The 23,614-nt window shown below is 34.8% G+C and overlaps 4 protein-coding genes and 1 non-coding gene across 5 annotated transcripts; all 5 read right to left on the reverse strand.

Annotated features, from left to right (window-relative positions):
- Positions 1-2,733: 2,733 nt before the first annotated feature.
- LOC102618801 (probable sugar phosphate/phosphate translocator At1g12500) lies at positions 2,734-4,395 on the reverse strand. The gene has a single exon (XM_006477264.4). It carries the CDS (start codon positions 4,187-4,189, stop codon positions 3,113-3,115), a length of 1,077 nt encoding a protein of 358 aa, XP_006477327.2. The 5' UTR covers positions 4,190-4,395; the 3' UTR covers positions 2,734-3,112.
- An 8,688-nt stretch (positions 4,396-13,083) lies between these two features.
- On the reverse strand, positions 13,084-14,821 carry LOC102619103 (growth-regulating factor 10-like). The gene is made up of 3 exons (XM_006477265.4): positions 14,083-14,821; positions 13,680-13,961; positions 13,084-13,597 (listed from the first exon to the last, which is right to left on the reverse strand). Exons 1-3 carry the CDS (start codon positions 14,129-14,131, stop codon positions 13,230-13,232), a joined length of 699 nt encoding a protein of 232 aa, XP_006477328.2. The 5' UTR covers positions 14,132-14,821; the 3' UTR covers positions 13,084-13,229.
- Positions 14,822-15,085: 264 nt separating this feature from the next.
- TRNAV-AAC (transfer RNA valine (anticodon AAC)) lies at positions 15,086-15,159 on the reverse strand. The gene has a single exon. It is a non-coding gene; the product is annotated as a tRNA-Val (tRNA).
- A 2,215-nt stretch (positions 15,160-17,374) lies between these two features.
- On the reverse strand, positions 17,375-19,168 carry LOC102619397 (geraniol 8-hydroxylase-like). The gene is made up of 2 exons (XM_006477266.4): positions 18,198-19,168; positions 17,375-18,102 (listed from the first exon to the last, which is right to left on the reverse strand). Exons 1-2 carry the CDS (start codon positions 19,089-19,091, stop codon positions 17,497-17,499), a joined length of 1,500 nt encoding a protein of 499 aa, XP_006477329.2. The 5' UTR covers positions 19,092-19,168; the 3' UTR covers positions 17,375-17,496.
- Positions 19,169-21,498: 2,330 nt separating this feature from the next.
- On the reverse strand, positions 21,499-23,332 carry LOC102619701 (geraniol 8-hydroxylase-like). The gene is made up of 2 exons (XM_006477267.4): positions 22,316-23,332; positions 21,499-22,218 (listed from the first exon to the last, which is right to left on the reverse strand). Exons 1-2 carry the CDS (start codon positions 23,207-23,209, stop codon positions 21,613-21,615), a joined length of 1,500 nt encoding a protein of 499 aa, XP_006477330.2. The 5' UTR covers positions 23,210-23,332; the 3' UTR covers positions 21,499-21,612.
- Between the last annotated feature and the right edge of the window lie 282 nt (positions 23,333-23,614).

A 23,614-nucleotide genomic window follows, 5' to 3' on the forward strand; every position in this document is an offset into this window, starting at 1 on the left:
CATACTCATCTCTTTACTTGCTCTGGAGGAGCCCACCCATGCATTTTGAGCGCATAAATTATTTTTCCATAATTCTCTGATATTATGTGAAGATAGAAATTATTTATTTTGATAATTTTCTGATTGTATTATGTGAGGGTGAAATTTATCCATTTCTATAAATTTTCAATTGTAATATATATTCGTATTATGTGAGGGTAGAAATTCAATCTATGTTAAAAGTTTAGAATAGATAAATCTCAGATAAATTTTTAATTGTAATAGGGATAATTGATAGTCCAATAAATTTTTTATTATGATAGATATTCTTATTCAGGCTGTACCATAACAGAATTGATAGTCTCTATAAATTTTTGGTTGTAAATATTAGTAGAATTTTAACTGTAATATATCAGTATATAGATATAAAAGGAAACCTTGGTTTAGAGGATAGTCGGCAGGGCATCAACTAGGAAGAAAATTTTGTTTATTGGATGTAAAATATTACACTCTAATATATGTGGCATCTATTTATTATTGACAATCTCTATCTTACATGCATGTAAGATACACTCCCCTCACATAAATAGTATATGTGTGGGACCCACACACTATTCATGTGAGGGGAGTGTATCTTACATGCACGTAAGATAGAGGGATTATTTTATAATTCTTGAAGTAGGAAAAATTAAAACCCCTCGGAAGTTTAAATCAATTTACTCGTTGAATATGAATTAAATTAGATTAAGTTTCATTTTTCTTTTTGGAACTGGACTAGATTACTTCATATTTCATTTTAAATTCGGATCAATATTGATCGCACAGCTCGAAGTGATCGTGTGGTGCATCAGTTTTTCCACGTCTTCATCATTTTATCTGATGATGCATCATCTATGCTTTGGATATCTATCGGAAATATTCACAGGTCAATTAAATCCTGCTACGTATAATTTAATTCTTTGTCCATTTTCTTCCATTTACATCATCTTTTTCATTTCCATCGCTTTTATCATGCACGCTAACTCAAACATTAGACATCAAATTTTAACACAAATTAAATGTTGCCCGAGAGCTGTGTTTCCATGAATGAACAAAGTTTCACCAAATCTCTGCTAAACGTAATTAAAATATCACTGATAAAATGCAGCTGAATATTTGAATCCATACTTGATCTTGCTTATAAGCAAAGCAACAATTATTTAAAGCTGCAGCTTCATTGCATTAACTTACTTGTCAGTAGATTTGATCTAAAAGCAGATTATTCAAATAATCACCGCAACAACTGCAATTCTTACGGCACGTTCTTGGAAGTCAAATAATAAACTATGAAGTCATTAAAATTTGGGTCTAAATGTCATCACTGATTCACTTCACAATTTATCTGAGAATGAGACTAACCAAAGCGAAAATGCAGAAATTATCTGCCAAGCTTATTAAAATGAATAAGCATTTTACCTAAAACATAACTTTGAGAATGAACAAAATGCAACCAAAAGTTTTATCAAATCCAACAACTAACATAACAAATGGAAGCTACTTGTATTGAAAAAGAAGTTTTAACCACCGAGAAAACTTAAGCATGTGTTTCTGTGTCCCTTTCTGATGTAAACAGCACATTAAACTCAATTTCTCTCAATATCACAGCGAAAGCTGAAGCTGCAAAGCTAGCAACATTCACGGGTCTTTCAGGCTGAAAAACTAAATGGTAAAGGTCACTTTCTTGCCAAAAAATGGTCACATTACAGATCCAACACACACCTGATGCACGATTGTTTAGCTGACAATTGTCCCTTGATAAATCAATCAATAGATGAAAGCCCATCCCTCACATCAGGACAAAGATTAATGAAAGATATGACATTGCTGGAATGCTTGAATGATACAAAACAGCAAATAAATTTAACCAAGAAATTTGGAATTCAATCAACCAGAGTTCAAAATAACAGATGGGGGCAGCCAAATTAAAATAAGCTTGAGAGCACTGAGCTGTGTCATTTTGAGGGCATTTGTAAACATTTGAAAACAAAGTTATAGCAGTAAAATGAAGAACAATCATCCTCTATGCAATGGCTTAAGTCCGAATCAAATGTTTGGCTAGCAAATAATTTTACAACCAATGAAAAACTAAGAATTACAAGATTGCAGAGGGTAGAAAACAACCAGCTAGCACAATTAAATTATTTGACCAAGTAGGTTCAAATAATTTATTCACACTAAATTTTCAGGAATAGGAAGGAATTCTGAATCTACCTCCCTAAAGATTGTCTGTTTTCCATGGTGACCAAATGGATCAGTTGATGACCTCAATGCTTATCAAGAAATATGCTGCATGCCTGTCAGAGTACCCATCAAATAAATATTTCCTTTATGTTCTCCATGCTATAAAATAATATGGATATGTTTGGAAGTGGCAGCGAAAAAGACATCATCCACCGTGGAAAATATGAGTGAGAAGCAGACTGATGTTAAATCAATTGGGGCCTAAAACAGATAAGATCTGACACGATGAATATTATTACATGAAAGTTAAAATTAGATAAAGCCACTCTACTTCCTCAATACGTTTAAATGTGCACAGTAGTTCCGTTTTCACAATCTTCAATTTGAAGAAGTTGGAGAAGGATAAACAAAATTTGAAAACGAATAACAAAGAAACCAAACAAATAGCCAATAGTTTCAGCAATAGGAAATTAATCCAAATAATGCAAGGCATCATACACAGGAAAGAATGTAATTGCATAAACATTAAAGAGATTAACGTAACAAAAGTTGATATCTTTAACAAAATGAGGTGGGAGAACTTTTTCCCCCAATAAAACACATTGGTTTCGAATAATAATCTGAATTACACAGAGGGTAAAGTGAAAGAGAAGAACTTTATTCTCTTAGACCACCCTGAAAGAGAAAAAAAGATGGGATCACAAACAACCCTTTCCCTTTCTCATCATACTATACAATCCCTCCCATTTCTTTGATCCAATTCTGTTCTTCTTGTCATCAAAATCTAAGTAATTGAAATCAGTAATAAAACTTTAAAGCAAAGGAATAAAGTAAAGTAAAACGAAAAAAAGGAGCCGCACCCGTGTTTACGACAACCAAAATGAATCATTTACTCACACCAGCATCATCATCATCAATGAGTTGTGACTTTAGATCTCTTCTTTGCTTCACTGTAAAGCACCACTCCCATTATGGTGACAGCAAATCCAGTCATTCCCATTACGGTCACCGGATTCCTAAAAATCAGAACCGAAACAACTGCGGCAACAGCTGCCTTTGCATTGCCAAGCACCTGCAAAGTCAATGCACTTGTATGCTTTGTGACCAAAAAATTAGTCAAATTAACCAAATAAGCGACGGTGGCGTTCCCAAGTAGCAAGAACAAAACGAATCTGTCTTCCGAAGCTTTCTCAATTGTAGTTGCGGCCACATTCCCTTCAATATAGAGGGTAAACGGAAGCAAGATCAATGCAGACATGGGTGCCATGTAAAGCAACAAATTCATAGAATGCAATTTCTCAGCCTCTGAAGTTAACAGGATCCCTTGAACCACAGATTTCAAAGCACGCCCAGCCGTGGATCCAACACAAACCAAGAACCCAAATAAATGAAACAGGGGCTCGCTGTTGCTAGCCAACACAATACCAAACACGACCGGCATCAACGCACAATAAACCTCGGCAGATTCTTTCTTGCAGGTAATCAAAAAAGCGAAAATTGCGGTGAAGAACGGGGTCGTAGCTCCAATGGCTTGGTTGAACGACACGGGCAAGTACCTCAGCGAAGTGTTGCCGCAGACAACAGAGAAAGAGAAGATGGCACTCAAAGCAAAGATTTTAAGAAACTGCTTTCGTGATAAAATGTGTTGAATCGGGACGAGTTCGAGAAAGTGAATGGCGACGTAGCTGTAAACGGCGCAAGATATCATGTGAAGCATTGTTAGGAAGATCGGGTAACGGTAACCGTAGAAGCTGAGGAGGTACTTGTTGAGGAGCAAGACTCCAATGTTGGATAAGTACCACGATGCGATGATCAGAGCCGTAAAAATGTGGGGCGACACAAATGATCCAAATCCAACGGTGTAGCTGTTGTTGTTACGCACATCACCTGGTGGTGTCGCCGGGATGTCGAGGACTTGGTGGTCTGCCGACGTGTCCGATAGCCTCGGATTGCTCATTCGCCTTGTCGTCCATGTCTGTGCCTCCACCATTTGGGTTTACTTTCGGGACCAAAACTGGGATTATCTTATCTCCTCAAACCTCAAACTCCAAAAGCGGAGCGTTTTGAGTTTTGTGTGTGTGTGTGTGTGTGTGTTTTTTTTTTTTTTTCCCCTCCCTATTGAGTTGAGACTGGAGATCTGGGAAGTAGAAAAAGGAGTGGAGAGTGGAGACGGAAGAATGAGAGAGGGTAGGGTAGTGTGTGAAACAAAAATAAAGAATGAAAGTGGATCCAATCAGACGGTGGAGATTTAGATTTGAAGGAGAGAGGCAGTGTGGGCCGTTGGATGGGGAACATGGGGGAGCTTACGGTTGAAGTCAGACTCGGAGAGCTGTGTCGTGATTGGATGATTTGACTTGGATTGATTGATATTTTACCATTTTTTTTTATGTAGTTACTGTGTATCTTGCAAGTACCCATATTCGGTTTACATGTGAAATTGTTTGACTGGCACGAAACAACCAATCGGATTCGTATTCTCACATTCTCCGAATCAAAAAAATTGTGCCCCACTGTTTATTTCTCCAGGTGCCGTTCTTATTTTACCAGAGGGGTTTGAAACTTTGAATTAGCACCCCCCGTTTGAAAATTAAAAGCTTTTGCTCATTTGTTTCATTTAATTTTAGGGGAAAATAAAATAAAGCTTGAATAATTAATAATAAAGTAAATGGAAAGCGTTGCTTGAGAGTAATTAATCTGCAACAGATTAGCATAAATGGGAAAATTTCAGGGAATCTTCTAGTTTTGGCTACTCCTTCAGAGATATGATATTTCATTTCAGATTAGTGATACAAAAAGCTAAAGAGCTAGGGTTGGTTGTGGGTTGCGATGTTTATTGAGGTCGATATTATTTAGAGTCCGGTTATTATCGTGTAAATAATTTTATTTTTACTATTTATCACTTTAATTGTATTCGAGTAATTTTAACTTTCACTCAAGATATGAAGAAGAAAATTTAAATTAAAACACACAATGTTCTTGTGGAGTTCGAACCATTTCCCTCACACTCTGTGAGGAAGTGGCTCTAACTGGTTGCAACTCCATCGTACCAATGACTTATTATTTATTATATGGTACTGGCTATACTGTTACCTGTTACCGTGTCCAATAATTATCACTTTACTCAAATAATGGATTGATTCTTCGGCCTATTACGAAAATGATATTTAAATCAAAGGTTTCCCCTTAATTAGACTATTAAAATTATTGAACTATAAAGGCAAACTAAGAATTTGATATTTTTTTCAAAATTAGAATGGCTACTTGAATGACATTTGAAAATAAATAAGATTCCCAAGTTGTGAGTGACCACACCAAAGTCGATAACAAATTTTCTAAATTGCAACTTGCAAGCCTCTCAAGTTGCTTGGTTTCTCTATCAAGGTCATAAAGAAGAAATGGACATTTGTGCGACCATATCAATATGAACTATTATTATTAGCCAATAAAATAAAAAGATAAGGTCCAGTCGAGTCGAGTCCAAGCCCTTAGAAAAATTCACATAATAACTAGCCTAAAAGTTTGTGGGTTTTTAAAAATTAAGGATCTTAGCTTTTTTTTATTATACCTAATCAAACATCTAATTTTTAAATCAAAATATTATTGTCATTCTAAAACTCTCAAAATCCTAATTTTTCTTCTCTCTCAAATTCGGCTGTTTGATGGTGTGAGTGGTTTCCCGGCAACAATCGACGATTGTTCAATTGTAATTTCAATAGTGGTTTTTCCCTCTTTTATTTTCTTTGGCGATTTTGACACCAAAGTAATTTTTTTTTTTAAATCCTAAGATTGAACTTATTACAATGGTCAGTTGAGTATATATTTGAACATAGATGAGCATTAGGATTGACTTGTGTATGAAGATAGAAAAATATTCAATGAAATTAGGATTTAATAAATATGGTATATGATGTGTTTATTGGAATATTTCTTACGGTTAGTTTGGGATTGTGGTTGCTAATTAAATAAATTGCTTCTCCTGTGCTAATGTAATAAGCTGCTGATTAAAAAGCAGCTTGATAATTAGTAATATGTGTTGTTATGGTTGTTGTGAGTTTAAAATGCAGCGTACATGCGTTTGGTAAATTTAATTACAAACATGTTGTTTCATTATATAAGGACCAAAACAGACATAAGTTTAAATTAACTTTTATTTTTTTAGAGTATTTTTTTTTATAGAAAAGCTTAACTTTCATTAAACGAACTTGAAAATAAATACAAAAGTTGAGTTGGACACTTCTCAGTCCACACTTTTGATTCTGCATTGTTTAGAGCCAATTTGGCTATTGAGTGGGTAGTGTCATTACAAAGTCTTGAAATGTGCTGAATTGTGGTGTCATCCATCCTTTTAAGTCTTTATTGAATATTTGAAATAATCTAATCGACTTCAGCTCTGCTGCATTTTCTCCTTAACACCAGATCTACAACTTTTTGGCAATTAGATTCAATTATCAAAAACCTGCATCCTACAGCTTCTGCAATTTCAAAACTCAGTTGAATTGCTTTTGCTTTTGCTGCAAGAACATCTCCAAAGAACCTTTTATGTTTTTTAGCTGTTGCTACAATTTTTTTTTTTTAGAGTCTCTAATCACAACTCCTAAACTTGCCACCTTGTTCTGTCTCTTCGTTGTTGCATCCACGTTTATCTTTAAGCACCCTGCTGATAGGGGTTTCCAAGTATGCTCTGCTAAAGAGGTCTGGCTTTGAGGGGAGGGTAGTGGTAGCGGCTTAATTTTCTTGTAAGCTTCCATTATAGCTTTTATTTTAGCCAATGATACTTGTGAATCTTCATTCTTTCCTTTAAAGATAAAGAGGCTCCTTGAATGCCAATTCGCCCAACAAATTGCAACAAATAACTCCATCTTTGTCCTACCTTTTTTTGTAGTCAAAGCTTGGAACACACCCAATAGATCTTGATTTGCAAAGGGGTTCATTTTATCTGCAAAATCAGTGATCTTCCATGTCTTCTTGGATGCTTTGCAGTTTAGAAGGGGCATAAGTGATATTCTCTCCTTGCTTACCACATCTTAAACACCAAGGCTATTGTAAAACTTTATTTTTTTCAAAAATTCTCTGTTGTTGGAAGGAGATTTTGAGTTGCCCTCCACATGAAAATCTTTATCTTCTCTGGAAGATCCAGTTTCCATATTGTATGCCACTCGAATGATTTTCTTTTTGAAGTACTTGGCCAATCTGGGAATTTCAACTTCAAAGCCACCTGGTATCCACTTTTTACAGCATAGTTACAATGTTTATCAAAGCCCCATATGAGCTTATCTAGCCTCGGGCTTTTTGGTAGCATTATCTTCAAAATGTGCTCTGTCTGTAGGTGTGAAGTGCTGATTTATTAGAGTTTCACACGTATGCTCTCCATCTTTAATAATGTATAAACATACCTTTTTTTTCTTTTAAAACACATAAAAATACATAAAGTGAAAAAAATCAATTAAATAAAATCTAATGACTTACTAGATCAAAACATTGATATTAGAGAGAATTTAAAGTAGTTTTAATGATAATTTGATTGTGGAGGAAATATGATATCTAACAGTTTATCTATTACGGCGTATGGAAGATTATACATAATTATTTTTTTAAATATTAAGGTTATAATATGAATTTTAAAGAGGTGTGGTAGCTTATTTAATAAGTTGCTTGTGAAAAGCATCCCTCTGCTTTCAAAAGCTACTGTCAAAATAAAGAAAACTATGAAATAAACAGTTTTTTATAAAATTTACTAAACAATTATTTTTATCACAAAATATGAAATAAGTAGCTTATTGAGTTTTAACCTCGATTCCAAATGAGACCTTAGAATATGTCTTGTTAATTTTTGTTAAGTTTATAAGAATTTAACAATTTGATGAATATTGGTTACACGAGAACATTTGTATATATATTTGACGAAATGTCATTTTAAGCAAATTGACATGTAATATTTGTTTGTATTGTGTTATTGTCGTGTTGTGGTGTTGATAGGCATGTCTGATTGTTGTGGGTTGTGGCACTATTGCACCTAAATTTGGCATGATGGGCAGACCAAAATATCAAATCTTGTGTGGGTGTGGCACCAATCACACTAAAATTGTGCTTTTAGTGCAACAAGCTGCTATCACACCAAAACATTGTTGTGTTAATTTTTTGTTTTCTAATTTCAATTAATAAATGTTACTAATGAGTAAAATTTAGATTTTGCTGCATATACAATGGCCAAGAAGCCATAGGCAAAGCATAACCCACCTAAATCAAGGATGGAACCAGGCATGATTAAGATACCCGCATTAGAACATTTCCCCGAACATATTACAAACTTTAAAACTTAGGAATGTGATTGAAGCTATCAAAGGAAACTTGAAGAAACGACAATTAGAATTATTTAAGAAAGATATATTCAATCATTTTGTATAAAGACCGTCATCCCTATTAGCAGTCGAACTATTGGAAAGACTATCATCCTCGTCATAAATAAGATTATGATACGGTTTCACTTTTAATTATCTACTAGTGTATTGTCTGTGTTATCAATGAGATCATCATGATATTGGAATGTAGAGTAACAATGTTGCAGCGATGTCATCAATAGGAGCACCTCTTCTTCAACATTTGCTATTGTAATGTAATTCTCATCAATAGGATCATCATTGTAACTATTAGAGAGTAATGTTGTTGGACTAATTTCATTACTGGTAATACCTCTTCTATATCAAGGGTGGAGACGTTTGATCAGTACAAAGTTTGAGTTTTTCATATCACAAGCTCTTGATTCAGAACTTTAGAGAATTTGGTACAAAATATGGATGCACCTATAATTCATTGGATCAGAGATTATATATAACACAAGCCTCATCATTTTATCATCAAGTGCGTCCATAAGTAGTGAACATGTGAGTTGGGTGGAATAACTCGACCTTAAACTTATTTATTTGCAGAACCTCATACACTCTTACAAGAAATTTAACAAGTATACAGTCTTCCCAAATGAAAAAAGTTATATTCTTGCCATTCATGTATTCAAAGTGAACATATGCCAACTTCTTTCACGATCCATGAAAACACATTTAAAGAATAACTAACTCAATTAAGCATGAATATTTAGGAAAAGAACAAAAAAATATAATTAAATAGTTAAAAATGAACTTTTAAAAAAGAGTGACAGGTGATAGGTGTTTGTTTCACATAAGCCTGTCGCACAAATTCATATGCGACAGGCACCTATGGCACAAGATAATGTGTGAAGATGTTTATTCCACGTTTTCTATATTTCATCTCTTAGTTTGTTTTTATTAAATATCCACATAACTTTAAAACAATCAAAATAAAAAAAATGCACTTTGTGTAAAAACAAACACTAATTTTAACTTCTTTATGTTCTAATTAATGATTTTATCTTCATTATGTATAACAACATTTGTTTCATGGATTTAGTGATTTGTAGGGGGTGGCGGGATTTGGTGATTCGTTGAGACTAGTGAGATTTAATATTTTGTTCAGACTGTTGTTGGTTTGTCAAATTTATTGATAGGTTTGAGGGTAATTTAGTCTAAATTTTAAATGTTTGATAAGATATGATAAAAAAATATTAAGGTGGTTAATTTGAAAAATCTTAAAAAATTTTGGACTACTTATGTAAATTTTATAAGCACCTGTGCAAAAACCACATTAAAGGTTGCATAATGTCACTGTCGATGCCCGTTTCCCCCGTTACACTATCTTGTCTTTCTATTAAATTTAAAGTTAGGGGTGGCCGTATTGAATATAAATCCATTCCCTTTACCCAATTTTTCCGGGAAATTTACACTAATAACCATAAAAATTTTAGTTTTTTTCATCTTAACCCCTCAAACAAATTTCTATCAACATTAGCCATAAAAGAACCGTTGAGACCAAATTACCCCTCTCTCTCATCTCCCTTTCCTCTTCCTCTTGCCTTCTTCTCTCCAGTTCTCTACTAATTTTAGCATCCACCTCTTTCTTCTTCTTCTCTCTCCTATAATCCTCGTAATCGTTCGGTCTAGCGGGGTCGTGCTCCTCGATTACGGTCGAAGTGACGTCGACCAATGCCGGTTGCGGCAGCGCTACCACGTCGTCGGGGTAAGGTGCGATTGCAGGTGAGGAATGGGGTCTAGTCGGGAGAGAATTTTGGATGGTTTTGGGTTTGGATTGGGGCTTGAGGATGGTTTGTGGTGGCGCGAAAATTGACCAGACAATGGTGGTCGTGTTGGTGGGTTTGTCCTCATCGGAGGGTGGAGGTAGGTCTCCGTACAGCCCGCCTAGCATTTCGCAACATGGCTTTTGATGGAAAATCCCGGGGAATTTGAATTCCGAAATTGGATTTTGGAGAATTAAAAAGCTAATTTTGTTTTGTTGTTTGGGTTGTCGGATGAGATTCGATCTGAGGTAGAAGAAGATATTACATACGAATAAGAAGAGACGAACAAAGACGAAAGGACTGGCGAAAACAAACAAATACTGAGGTAGAAGAAGGCAATCTGTCGCACGAAGCTTGGTGCGACAGGCTGCCTGTCGCACCAAAGCATGGTGCGACAGGTGCCTGTCGCACCAAAACATGGTGCGACAGGGTGCCTGTCGCACCAAGACTTGGGCCGTCGCACCAAGCTTCTTTTCGTTTGTAAAGAAGGGTAATTTGGGGAGAAAAGCGTATGTTTGGCTAATGTTGATAGAAAAAAGTTGAGAGGGTTAATTGTGAAAATAGTAAAAATTTTATGGTTATTTTCGTAAATTTCCCAATTTTTCCCCAGTTCCCTCGACAAGCCCATGTGACTTTAGCCGTCGATATCCAAGTTGATTAGAGACGAGTGACTGGCGAGAGCGGCAAGTATGAGCATAAAAGCATTGATTTTTCAACTAAAAGAAAATCTATGGGCTAATTTCACAATTTCTCATGTAAAATGATAATTTTTTAAATATCTCCTAAATTATCATAAACTTCAATTTTATTTTTTTTTAGAAAAACAAAAAAAAAATTTACCAATTCACTCCTATTTTTTATTTTTTAAATAAAATAAAATTATGAAGAGAATTCTGAAAGCTGTAAATTTATGAAGAGAATAATCCGAAATTTTCCTGCATTTCTGCAAATGCAGCCCGATTAACTCTAATGTTAGGTGATTCTTTGTGCTCGAGTTTGCTTTGATAGCTGGATTTAATTATAACTGGGGCTTCAAACACCAAAAGCTTGAAAGCCACGCCACTAAATAAGGTTTCGTTTGATACAACTTATTAAATAGAGCTTATAACAGTAGAGCTTATAGCAGTAGAGCTTATATCAATAGAGCTTTTGGACAAAAAGTCATTGGGTGTTTGGTTGTCAATAAAAAAAACACTTTTGAACCATTAAATTGTGTGATATTTTTTATATTATATATTTTTAGAAAAACTCTATAACCTCTACTCCCAAAAGCTCAAATTTTGGATTTTTACTAGTAGAGGTAAATTAGCTTATTTAAGCTAAAAAAACTCTACTAAAAAAATAACCAAACACCATAAAAATTTTTAAAAAGTACTTATACGATTAAATAAATATTTATGGCTCTTAAATAAGCCATACCAAACAAGCACTAAATCCCATTAAAAAATATACACAATTTAGAAAACTTTAAAAAACACTCACAGTGATTAAGTAAATAGATGGCCTTTCACCCCTTTCGTCTTCTCCAAATAAAACTCCTTGTCTCCAGTGGAGCTGCCGCAATTACGTCCATACATGCTTGAAAATTTCGAAAACAAATGGAGGACTAGAGCTTGGAGATTGGCTTAGAGAAGATGCATAACCAAATTACAAAATTTATTCAAAGAAATTGATCGTTGCAACTTCAGGAAAAAAAAAAAATTTAAATCCTTCTGGGTATGTATGTTCTCTTTCTCAAATTTGTTTCTCAGAAATGTAAGCTATTAGAGTTGTTTAATTACCCACAAAATTTTATGGAAAAACAAATTTCTCTCAATGGCTGATGCTAGAAACTTATGCTTTGCTGCTTTTCATATTCAGTAAGATAAAAGGAGACCTCTCATTGTCTTGTTTTAAAGGTAGTGATTGAATAAAAACATCACAAGCCCTGCTTATTATTTTCATTAATTACATTCATTTTTATACTTTTATCCAACCAACCCTTCAGTGTAGGCCTGGAAACATATGAATGATAAAGACAAGATCTATTTTGTACTCAAATATATAGAAAATTTTCACATCGCTGGGAAAATTCCAACTGCACCCTACCAGTTAAACTATTATTATTAATTTTTTGGTAAATAAAAATTTTGGCTCTGTCGGGGCCTTTTCAAGTGAATGTATCATCACTATATAAATATCTACAATATTGAAATTTTTGAATCCTGGATGGGAGAAGAATATGTTACCACGTTACCAATGAATTGATTGGGTGAGGTATTTGCCACGAAACTTGCAACACCCAAGTAAACATTTCGCGTTTTCTAAATTGTACATTTTGCGTTTGCTATCATGAACAGTCGACCGAACAAATTACTTTTAAGTTATAGGGGCAACAAGAACGCAAGCCAGAAATAGCCCAGAGATCGTAAACAACTAAATATTCACAAGATTAAAAGTTTAGAATCTAATGGCAGAAAAGTATGTTAGTATGTTGTTACTAACAATAGCTTGGCCCTTGGGCGACTGTTTGTCATGAAACTTAGAACTCCACAAGCAGAACGAGCATGAAGGGAAAAAAAGAGTATCAACTATCCTAGACAATCAACAAAACAAATTAAACGAGTTTGGGATTCCAGCTAAGTTGGTAAAATATCTTAAGACGATACAAGATATTTGGGTTCAAACACTTCTCATTTAGACAAGGAGGGGATTTGATTATTAATTGTAATCGTTTGGCAAAACACCTACTTGAAAAGTTACAGAAACAGCCACAGCAAACTCCGATTTATAAGTTAATAAATAATAACACTAGTCAAAAACTAATTTAATTATTAATAACAATCACTTCCTGTTCCAAAACCAAACAAGATTACTGCAGAGCCCCAAGCAAGGATGCAGAAAGTTACAAAGAGGGTTCAAGTTTTTTATTACCTCCATCATAAAGAACACTCCTTGGTGAGAAACCAAAATTCGGCGAGGGATTACTGGCAGTAGCAATGGCGGTGCTGCTGTTATTGACAGCAGGGAGTGAAATGGAGAGGTTGGTATTAGCATTTGTAATTGCAGAGCTTGTACTGGGACTTCGTCTAGAAGCTTCCACAAGCTTTCTTGAACGCAGGCGCCCTCTGTGTACATGCCTCTCACAGTACTTGTGATCTGGAATTGCTTCTTTGCTACATCGCCATTTTTTCCCATCTGTTCTTCTGCATCTGCCTGGCTCTGGGTCCATGCCATTCTTTAACTCCAAGTGCAATGATCCAGACCCATAAACTAGACCCCACAACAACAAAACAGTTGAAATATTTAACATTAGCAGCAATTAGTTGAATTGCGGTTTCATCTGGGTACTTACAGCTGGGGTAGAGTTGATGAAGATCGCCACTGAGACCTGAAACAGAGCTGGCTACACTCTTCCAAATGGGAATCACAAGTTGAGAGGGCACAGGAAGCCTAGCTTCCATGTATTTGAAGATTAGAGATTGAAGCTGTAGCTCTTGTAGTTGGAAAATTGTGAAACCATAGGACCTTTTGCTGCAGCCAGTTCCAAGCTCAAGCTCAAGCGCAATTGAAGGTGATCCGTCTCCTTTACTACTTTCCATACTGCAAGAACGGCTCCAATTTGCCCGTCCGGTCCCTAAAAATTTGATACCAAAAAAAAAAGAAAAAAATAAACACAGCAATTTAGTTGTTAGAATTGTGTGTGATAAACTATAAATGTTAAATTTGAAAGAGCGAGAGATTCAAATAATACGTACCGAAGTCTGCTAAACGGGCGAGCTTGGTTGGTGGGTTTTGGGGCTTCATTTACTTTCACAGAAAACGGTCAAAGAAACAGAACAGAAAATGAAACAGGAGCAATGTGGGCTGTAGGAAGAACACTGCTAATCCTCTGCGGAAGCAATAGATTTCAAGTCAGAGATTTCAGATTTAAAAGTTTGATGAGTACTCTGATTCATGACGTAATGCAGTAATGGGGTTCTGTTTGGAAGCCAAGAGGGAAGAGAAACCGATTTACTAAATTAAAACCACAATGTAGCCATATTCAAGCAGTTATGCCTTCTAGCTCCAGGTTCTCAAAAATTCAAGAAAGATAATAAAAGAGAGGGTGTGCAGCTGCAGGTCTTCTGACATGTCAGCAGGTGTGGCAGAAGACAAGCGCGTTGTCAGAAACCAGGTAGTGACAAATGAACGTGGGTTCCACCTGTTAAAGCTGATTACTAGTGGGTTCGTGTTGTAAGTATCACAGATAAGGAAGTAGAGTACAAGGAGACAAAAAACCTAGTAGAAGTATCAGCTATGCCATGTCATCTCTATGCATCAACTACAGAAAAACCACAGTGCATGGACTGAGAAGAAGCACACAACACAAACAAAAGCATTCCTGATGTCAAGTCCCCGTTCTGTTCGTCGAATAGTAACCGTTCACTGCCTTCCAATAACCCATGTTTGCCGTGGAATGGAAGCCAACTAAGCTCATTATTGCCGATGGCCCGCCCCCGTTTGCAATCTTCTGCCAATTTCAGAATTTCTTTCTTTTTCATTGGTGTATTTGTTTTTTATTTTTTGGTTAAATCCGCTTTATCGCTTATATATATAAATATATTTAATATTATGCATTTCAACCAGACATGTAATTCGCAAAAAATAAAACCTAACTCACACTAATTAAACTCGAACATCCATTTGCAAGTTAGAACAGTCTGCACCTAAAGTTAAAGAGAGGGTCATATACCATTTTAGACTCATTGACACCAAAAATGGCGTCGCCCGGACTCGAACCGGAGACCTTCAGTGTGTTAGACTGACGTGATAACCAACTACACCACGACACCATTGTTACGTGCAAAAACAATAATTTTAATAAATCTAACTTCCATCTAATTATATATATTTATACACGAAAAAAAAACCCGAACAAAAACCCAAATTTCTAATGTAAATTTGAGGGTTTGTGAGCAGTGGGACTCGGAGCCCACGGAAGCCCATATTGGGATTCAATATTCATGAAAACCTCAATCCTCGATGACAATTTTAAAATATGGGTCCAATTATGTCGGACATGCTTTAACTTGAAGCGTACATTGCATCTATTGAATCTAAAGTTGAAAAAATTAATAATAATTTTAATTTAAAATCTAATGGTTATAGAAAATACTCTAAGTTAGAACATCTCTAATATAGTAATTCCCTTATAATATTTCCTTAGTTCTAGATTGTTGAGTTTCAGTGACATGATTAATGATCCTTTTGTTATATGTATCATATGATTTTTTCAGTAGATCCCGCCGGAGGGGGGGGGGGTCTAGTTTATAATTTGATATTAGCTCATGATCCTTTGTGCACATTTATAAATTCATAAAAAAAAAATCATATTTATATTATAAAACAAAAACATAAATATCATTTGGCCCAAAAAAACCCTAAAATAAAAAAAAATCATATAAATTCAACTAATAGTTGTAAATTAAACTGTAACATAAAAAATAGTATAAAATATAATTTTCACTTAACTCTTTATATTCTCTCGAGCCCTTGCCATTATGTAATTTTTTTTTGATATTATATACAATATAAGCTCTTTATAATTTTAAATTAGCTCGTGATCCTTTGCGGAAGTTTATTATTTCATCAAAAACAAAACATATTTATATGATTAAAAAAACATAAATATCATTTGGCCAAAAAAAATCAAAATAAAAGAATATCATATAAATTCAACTAATAGTTGTAAATTTAACTGTAATATAAAAAATAGTATAAAATGTAATTTTCATTTAACTCTTCGTATTCCCTCGAGCGCTGCCCGTTATGCAATTTTCTTTTTTTTTTGGATATTATATACAATATAAGCTCAAGTTATACATAATAACACAACAAATGCCTAAAAATAAATAAATTTAGGCTATGTTTGGTCTGAAGAAAGGGGAGGAGAGGAAAATAGAAGAATGGAGGGAAAGGGATAATAAAGGAGTAGAGAATAATAGTGAAATAAAATTTTATTGTTTAGTTTGTCATAAATTTTGATAGGGAAAGAAATTACATTTTTTTTCGTTGGACAAATTTATCATTTGCCTTAAATACTAAACTATGTATATTAGTAATGAAATATAATTTAAGATCAGTACCAAACTTTTTTGATATAAAAAAAGTCCTAAAACAATTCATGATATATTGTACATACAAACATATAAATAAATAATCATTATAATTAAAATATAATATAATTATTATGACAATAATTAATTAAGTACTTTTTAGTAATTTGGTACAATCTAACTCATTCTGATTCTGATTCCAAAATAAAATAAACATATCAATGGGATTTCAGTTCATTCTGATTCTAATTATTGTAGGTCAAGTAAACAACTTATTCTGATTCTCATTCCAACTCATTCTGATCCAGCCCATTCCGATTACTGATAAGTCAACGCAGCATAAGTGTGCTAAACTTATATTGCTTTCATTACCAAATATTTTGACAAGTGTCCGAGGCACTTGAAGAGTGGAAAATGATTTTTTTTTTTTTTGAGAGTGTCATTTTCATTAAAAATTTCTTAAGTTTATTAGATAAGGATGATTGCACTCACAAGTGAAAAAATATATGGATGGATGGATGTTCACACATCGTCATTTGGTCAAGGCAGTTCAATTTCTTCAACAGTAGTGCTTTTCAGATTATTTAATGAAGGATATTTATCTATCATTCACCTAGTTATCTCATCCTTGAATTTAAAATACTCAATAATTCAAATCTTTTTACTTGCAGTTGTAGAAACTAAATAAACTCTCCTAAATATTTAGATGAATCGGCTCTTCGATTTTTTTTTTAAGAACATATTTATAGACCAACACACTACTTTTAGCTTAAGAAAATTATAGAATGACGATCATGCGTGTATATTGTTATTAAGTTTTATGTGTGTAACATTTTTGTTAGATCTTAAATATTAATGTTATGTGCTAGGTTTGGATCGAACAATTATTTATCAGTCTTAACCCACCTAAAAGTTGACTTACCTAATCATTAATTGGATAATTGCTACTTGCTAAGCATAAGAAGAAAACTTACACAACTATGATTATTTACATAACAAACAGGGACAAAGCCCTTGGCTATAACCTTATTCACGTCATTGTGGTACATAAAAGACTAAACTATATGTTACTACTTAAATGGCAATAGGGATTGCATGAAGTGGCTGAGCCTTATTTAAGGTGAGACCAAACTTCTCTTCCATGTCCATGTTATGTTGAGTAATTCCATCTTCAAATTTCCAATCAAAGGAATTAATAAGTGAACCCAACATTAGATATAACATTCTTATAGCCAACGGCAAACCAGGACATATTCGTCGTCCAGCACCAAATGGTATTAACTCAAAATTCCGGCCTTTGACATCAATCTCCGACCCCAAGAATCTCTCGGGCATGAAAGAACAAGGGCTCTCCCATATGCCTTCATCCCTGCCAATAGCCCATACATTAACTAAAACTAGGGCATCCTTTGGTATTGTATAGCCTGCGACTTGTGTGTTTGTTGAGGCTTTGCGTGGAAGTAACAAGGGAGCTGCTGGGTGCAACCTAAAAGTTTCTTTGACTACTGCTTGTAGATAAGGCAGCCGAATGATGTCTGATTCGTCAATCGGGTTCCCTTTGCCAACTGTTTGTTCTAGCTCCATTCTAGTTTTGGATAAAGCCTCTGGGTTGCAGAGTAGTTCAGTCATTGCCCATTCCAATGTGCTCGAAGTTGTATCAGCACCCGCCGCAAACAAATCCTGTTTGAGATGGCAGCCAAAGAGAAATTAATTGACTACATAACTTGTAATATAAAGAAGAAAAGGAAAACGGAATTGTAAAGAAGAAATATTACAATAAACAAATGATTGATATAATTTCTATCAATCTCCACGCTCTTGTCATCCATGATATTGAGGAGAGTATCCAAAATATCTTTGTATTCGGTGGAACCATGTTCTTGTCTGAGCTTCATTCTTTGATCAATCAAGCAATCAAAGACCTCCAACATCTTGCCAAAATGTTTTGTCATGCGACGCCTTATACCTTGCGGGTCAAGCTTTTTAAGCGCTGGAAAATTGTCGGACAAGTTAGGCTTTCCAGCTTCCACCGTAATACCCGAAATCATATCTCTAAACTCTCGCGCAGTATCTGAACTGTGATCAGCCAAATCAACGGAAAAAATTGTGTTCCATAAAAAATTAAGAGTAGTATTGAAAGCTGCCTGGCCAATATCTATTGCTTTACCGGCCCGGCAATTTTCTTGAGCGTAAGCAAGAAGTTGTTGGATTCTTTTGCGCCGGAGGTGTTGATTAGCATCGAGTTTCTGAGTGGTGAAAATATGTGAGTTGCATATTTTTCGAAGATTTGTCCGCGGTGTCGAGAGTGGCAGCCAGCCCATCGAGAATTCATCGTGCTGGTGTGCACGGAGTGCGTCTGGGACCGTTCGATTACAGAAAGACGTATCTTGGTTTTGAAGGATTTCTCTGGCTGTAGTTGCGGAAGAAATGACTACTGTGGTTACCTGGCCAAATTTTAGACTCATTACGGGGCCATAAATCTTGGAGAGCTTGGCTAGTGACCTGTGAGGTTTGGCTCCAAGCTCCAGGAGGTTTCCGATGACAGGATAAGGCGTCGGTCCCGGTGGAAGCTTTCTCGATCCTGCTTTGCAACCTCTTAAAAAGGAATTTAAAGTTATGACCAAAACCCATGTGAATAAAACCCATAACATGCAGCTTAAGATATCCATATCTCTAGTTGAAACTCTAAGAAACACCAGTCAGTGGCCTTTCACGTTCTTTAAAATAGAAAGTTATCTCCACTACGTGTCTTTTGGGCCACAGATGCTGTTATCTAGAACAGTGGTTAAAAAGTCAAAATTTGTGACCGGTAGCAAGCTTATAGCCGCCTTTAAATTTACCTCCGTTCTTCAACGCAGTCGGTACTGGCCGAGGTTGCCCTTAATAGATTTTTTTTGATTCAATCTAACACTTCACTTCATCTCAATCCGTTAACCAAGTCCTTTGAATTCATTTCCTCCGTCACATCTTCTGCACTTCTGTTGACTGTTTGTTCCAAGTTGATTTCCGTTTCTCTCGTCCCTGGCTCTCTGCTGACTGCCCTGTCACGGCTACTGTCAAAGTCAAACAGATTGGGTTGGGCTTGTTTCTTGGCCCAGTTAGCATTCTTACCACTATTTTCCACGCAAAATTTTGAATTTTAGGTTTTTTGTTTTGTTTTTCATTTGAAATCTTAAATTTTGAATTTTTTTATTTTTGTTTTCCCATTCCGACGTAACTGGAACATAATAGAAATTTGTTACATGTATCATGTGATTTTTTTCACTAGATGCAAGGTGTGTGTGTGTGTATAGTTTATAATTTGATATTAGCTCATGATCCTTTGTGCACATTTATAAATTCATAAAAAATAAATCATATTTATATTATAAAACAAAAGCATAAATATCATTTGGCCCAAAAAAAACCTAAAATAAAAAAAATCATATAAATTTAACTAATAGTTGTAAATTTAACTGTAATATAAAAAATATTATAAAATATAATTTTCACTTAACTCTTTGTATTCTCTCGAGCCCCCATCATTATGTAATTTTCTTTTTTTTTTATATTATATACAATATAAGCTCTTTATAATTTTATATTAGCTCATGATCCTTTGTGGACGTTTATAAATTCATCAAAAACAAATCATATTTATATGATTAAAAAAACATAAAAATCATTTGGCCAAAAAAAATTAAAATAAAAGAATATCATATAAATTCAACTAATAGTTGTAAATTTAACTGTAATATAAAAAATAGTATAAAATATAATTTTCGCTTAATTCTTTGTATTCTCTCGAGCATTGCCTGTTATGCAATTTTTTTTTTTTTGGATATTATATACAATATAAGCTCAAGTTATACACAATAACACAACAAATGCCTATAAATAAATAAATTTAGGCCATGTTTGGTTTGAAAAAAGGGGAGGAGAGGAAAAGAGAAGAATGAAGGTAAAGGGAGAATAAATTAGTAGAGAAGAATCGTGAAATGAAATTTCATTGTTTGGTTTACCATAAAATTTGATAGGAAAAGGAATTATAAAATTTTTTCGTTGGACAAATTTATCATTTGCCTTAAATACTAAACTATGTATATTAGTAATGAAATATAATTTAATACCAATACCAAACTTTTTTAATATCAAAAAGTCCTAAAACAATTCATGATGTATTACACACACACACACACACATATATTCACTATAATTAAAATATAAAATAATAATTATGAAAATAATTAATTAAGTACTTTTTAGTAATTTGTTACAATCTAACTTATTCTGATTCTGATTCTAAAATAAAATAAACACATCAATGAGATTTCAGTCCACTCCGATTTCGATTGTTGTAGGTCAAGTAAACAACTTATTTTGATTTTCATTCCAGCCCATTCTGATTCCAGCTCATTCCGATTACTGACAAGTAAACGCAGCATAAGTGTGCTAAACTTATATTACTTTCGTTGCCGAATATTTTGATAAGTGTCCGGGGCACTTGAAGAGTGGGTTTTTTTTTTTTTTTTTTTAGTGTCACTTTCAATTTCACTTTAGTCAAGTTTTCAGGTCATTTTCATTAAAATTTCTTAAGTTTATTAGATAAGGATGATTGCACTCACAAGTGAAAAAAATATATAGATGGATGTTCACACATCGCCATTTGGTCAAGGCATTTCAATTTCTTCAATAGTAGTGCTTTTCAGATTATTTAATGAAGGATATTTATCTATCATTCACCTAATTATCTCATCCTTGAATTTAAAATACTCAATAATTCAAATCTTTTCACTTGCAGTTACAAAAACTAAATAGATTCTCCTAATTATTTAGATGAATCGGCTCTTCGATTTTTTTTTTAAGAACATATTTGTGGACCAACACACTGCTTTCAACTTAAGAAAATTATAGAATGAAGATCTTGCGTGTATATTGCTATTAAGTTTTATATGTGTAACATATTTGTTTGATCTTAAATATTAATGTTATGTGCTAGGTTTGGATCGAACAATTATTTATTAGTCTTAACCCACCTAAAAGTTGACTTATCTAATCATTAATATTTAATTGGATAGTTGCTACTTGCTAAGCATAAGAAGAAAACTTACACAACTATGATTATTTACATAACAAACAGGGACAAAGCCCTTGGCTATAACCTTATTCACGTCATTGTGGTACATAAAAGACTAAACTATATGTTACTACTTAAATGGCAATAGGGATTGCATGAAGTGGCTGAGCCTTATTTAAGGTGAGACCAAACTTCTCTTCCATGTCCATGTTATGTTGAGTAATTCCATCTTCAAATTTCCAATCAAAGGAATTAATAAGTGAACCCAACATTAGATATAACATTCTTATAGCCAACGGCAAACCAGGACATATTCGTCGTCCAGCACCAAATGGTATTAACTCAAAATTCCGGCCTTTGACATCAATCTCCGACCCCAAGAATCTCTCGGGCATGAAAGAACAAGGGCTCTCCCATATGCCTTCATCCCTGCCAATAGCCCATACATTAACTAAAACTAGGGCATCCTTTGGTATTGTATAGCCTGCGACTTGTGTGTTTGTTGAGGCTTTGCGTGGAAGTAACAAGGGAGCTGCTGGGTGCAACCTAAAAGTTTCTTTGACTACTGCTTGTAGATAAGGCAGCCGAATGATGTCTGATTCGTCAATCGAGTTCCCTTTGCCAACTGTTTGTTCTAGCTCCATTCTAGTTTTGGATAAAGCCTCTGGGTTGCAGAGTAGTTCAGTCATTGCCCATTCCAATGTGTTCGAAGTTGTATCAGCACCCGCCGCAAACAAATCCTGTTTGAGATGGCAGCCAAAGAGAAATTAATTGAATACATAACTTGTAATCTAAAGAAGAAAAGAAAAAAAATGAATTGTAAAGAAGAAATATTACAAGAAACAAATGCTTGATATAATTTCTATCAATCTCCACGCTCTTGTCATCCATGATATTGAGGAGAGTATCCAAAATATCTTTGTATTCGGTGGAACCATGTTCTTGTCTGAGCTTCATTCTTTGATCAATCAAGCAATCAAAGACCTCCAACATCTTGCCAAAATGTTTTGTCATGCGACGCCTTATACCTTGCGGGTCAAGCTTTTTAAGCACTGGAAAATGGTCGGACAAGTTAGGCTTTCCAGCTTCCGCCATAATACCCCAAACCATATCTCTAAACTCTCGCGCAGTATCTGAACTGTGATCAGCCAAATCAACGGAAAAAATTGTGTTCCATAAAAAATTAAGAGTAGTATTGAAAGCTGCCTGGCCAATATCTATTGCTTTACCGGCCCGGCAATTTTCTTGAGCGTAAGCAAGAAGTTGTTGGATTCTTTTGCGCCGGAGGTGTTGATTAGCATCGAGTTTCTGAGTGGTGAAAATATGTGAGTTGCATATTTTTCGAAGATTTGTCCGCGGTGTCGAGAGTGGCAGCCAGGCCATCGAGAATTCATCGTGCTGGTGTGCACGGAGTGCGTCTGGGACCGTTCGATTACAGAAAGACGTATCTTGGTTTTGAAGGATTTCTCTGGCTGTAGTTGCGGAAGAAATGACTACTGTGGTTACCTGGCCAAATTTTAGACTCATTACGGGGCCATAAATCTTGGAGAGCTTGGCTAGTGACCTGTGAGGTTTGGCTCCAAGCTCCAGGAGGTTTCCGATGACAGGATAAGGCGTCGGTCCCGGTGGAAGCTTTCTCGATCCTGCTTTGCAACCTCTTAAAAAGGAATTTAAAGTTATGACCAAAACCCATGTGAATAAAACCCATAACATGCAGCTTAAGATATCCATATCTCCAGTTGAAACACTAAGAAACACCAGAGTCAGTGGCCTTTCACCTTCTTTAAAATAGAAATTTATCTCCACTACATCTCTTTTGGGCCACAGATGCTGTTATCTAAAAGAGTGGTTCAAAAGTCAAAATTTGTAACAGAAGCTAGCTTATAGCCGCCTTTAAATTTACCTCTGTTCTTTAACGCAGTGAGCACTGGCTTCTACGACGACGACAAATGAATGAAAAGTCGTTTTCTTGTTACCCTTTTAACATGATTGTGCCGAGGTTGCCCTTAATAGAATTTTTTTTTTTTTTTTGATTCAATCTAACACTTCTCTTCATCTCAATCCGTTAACCAAGTCCTTTGAGTCATTTCCTCCATCACGTCTTTTGCACTTCTGTTGACTGTTTGTTACAAGTTG

The sequence above is a fragment of the Citrus sinensis genome, chromosome 3 (assembly GCF_022201045.2).
Source record: "Citrus sinensis cultivar Valencia sweet orange chromosome 3, DVS_A1.0, whole genome shotgun sequence".
NCBI classification, from domain to species: domain Eukaryota; kingdom Viridiplantae; phylum Streptophyta; class Magnoliopsida; order Sapindales; family Rutaceae; genus Citrus; species Citrus sinensis.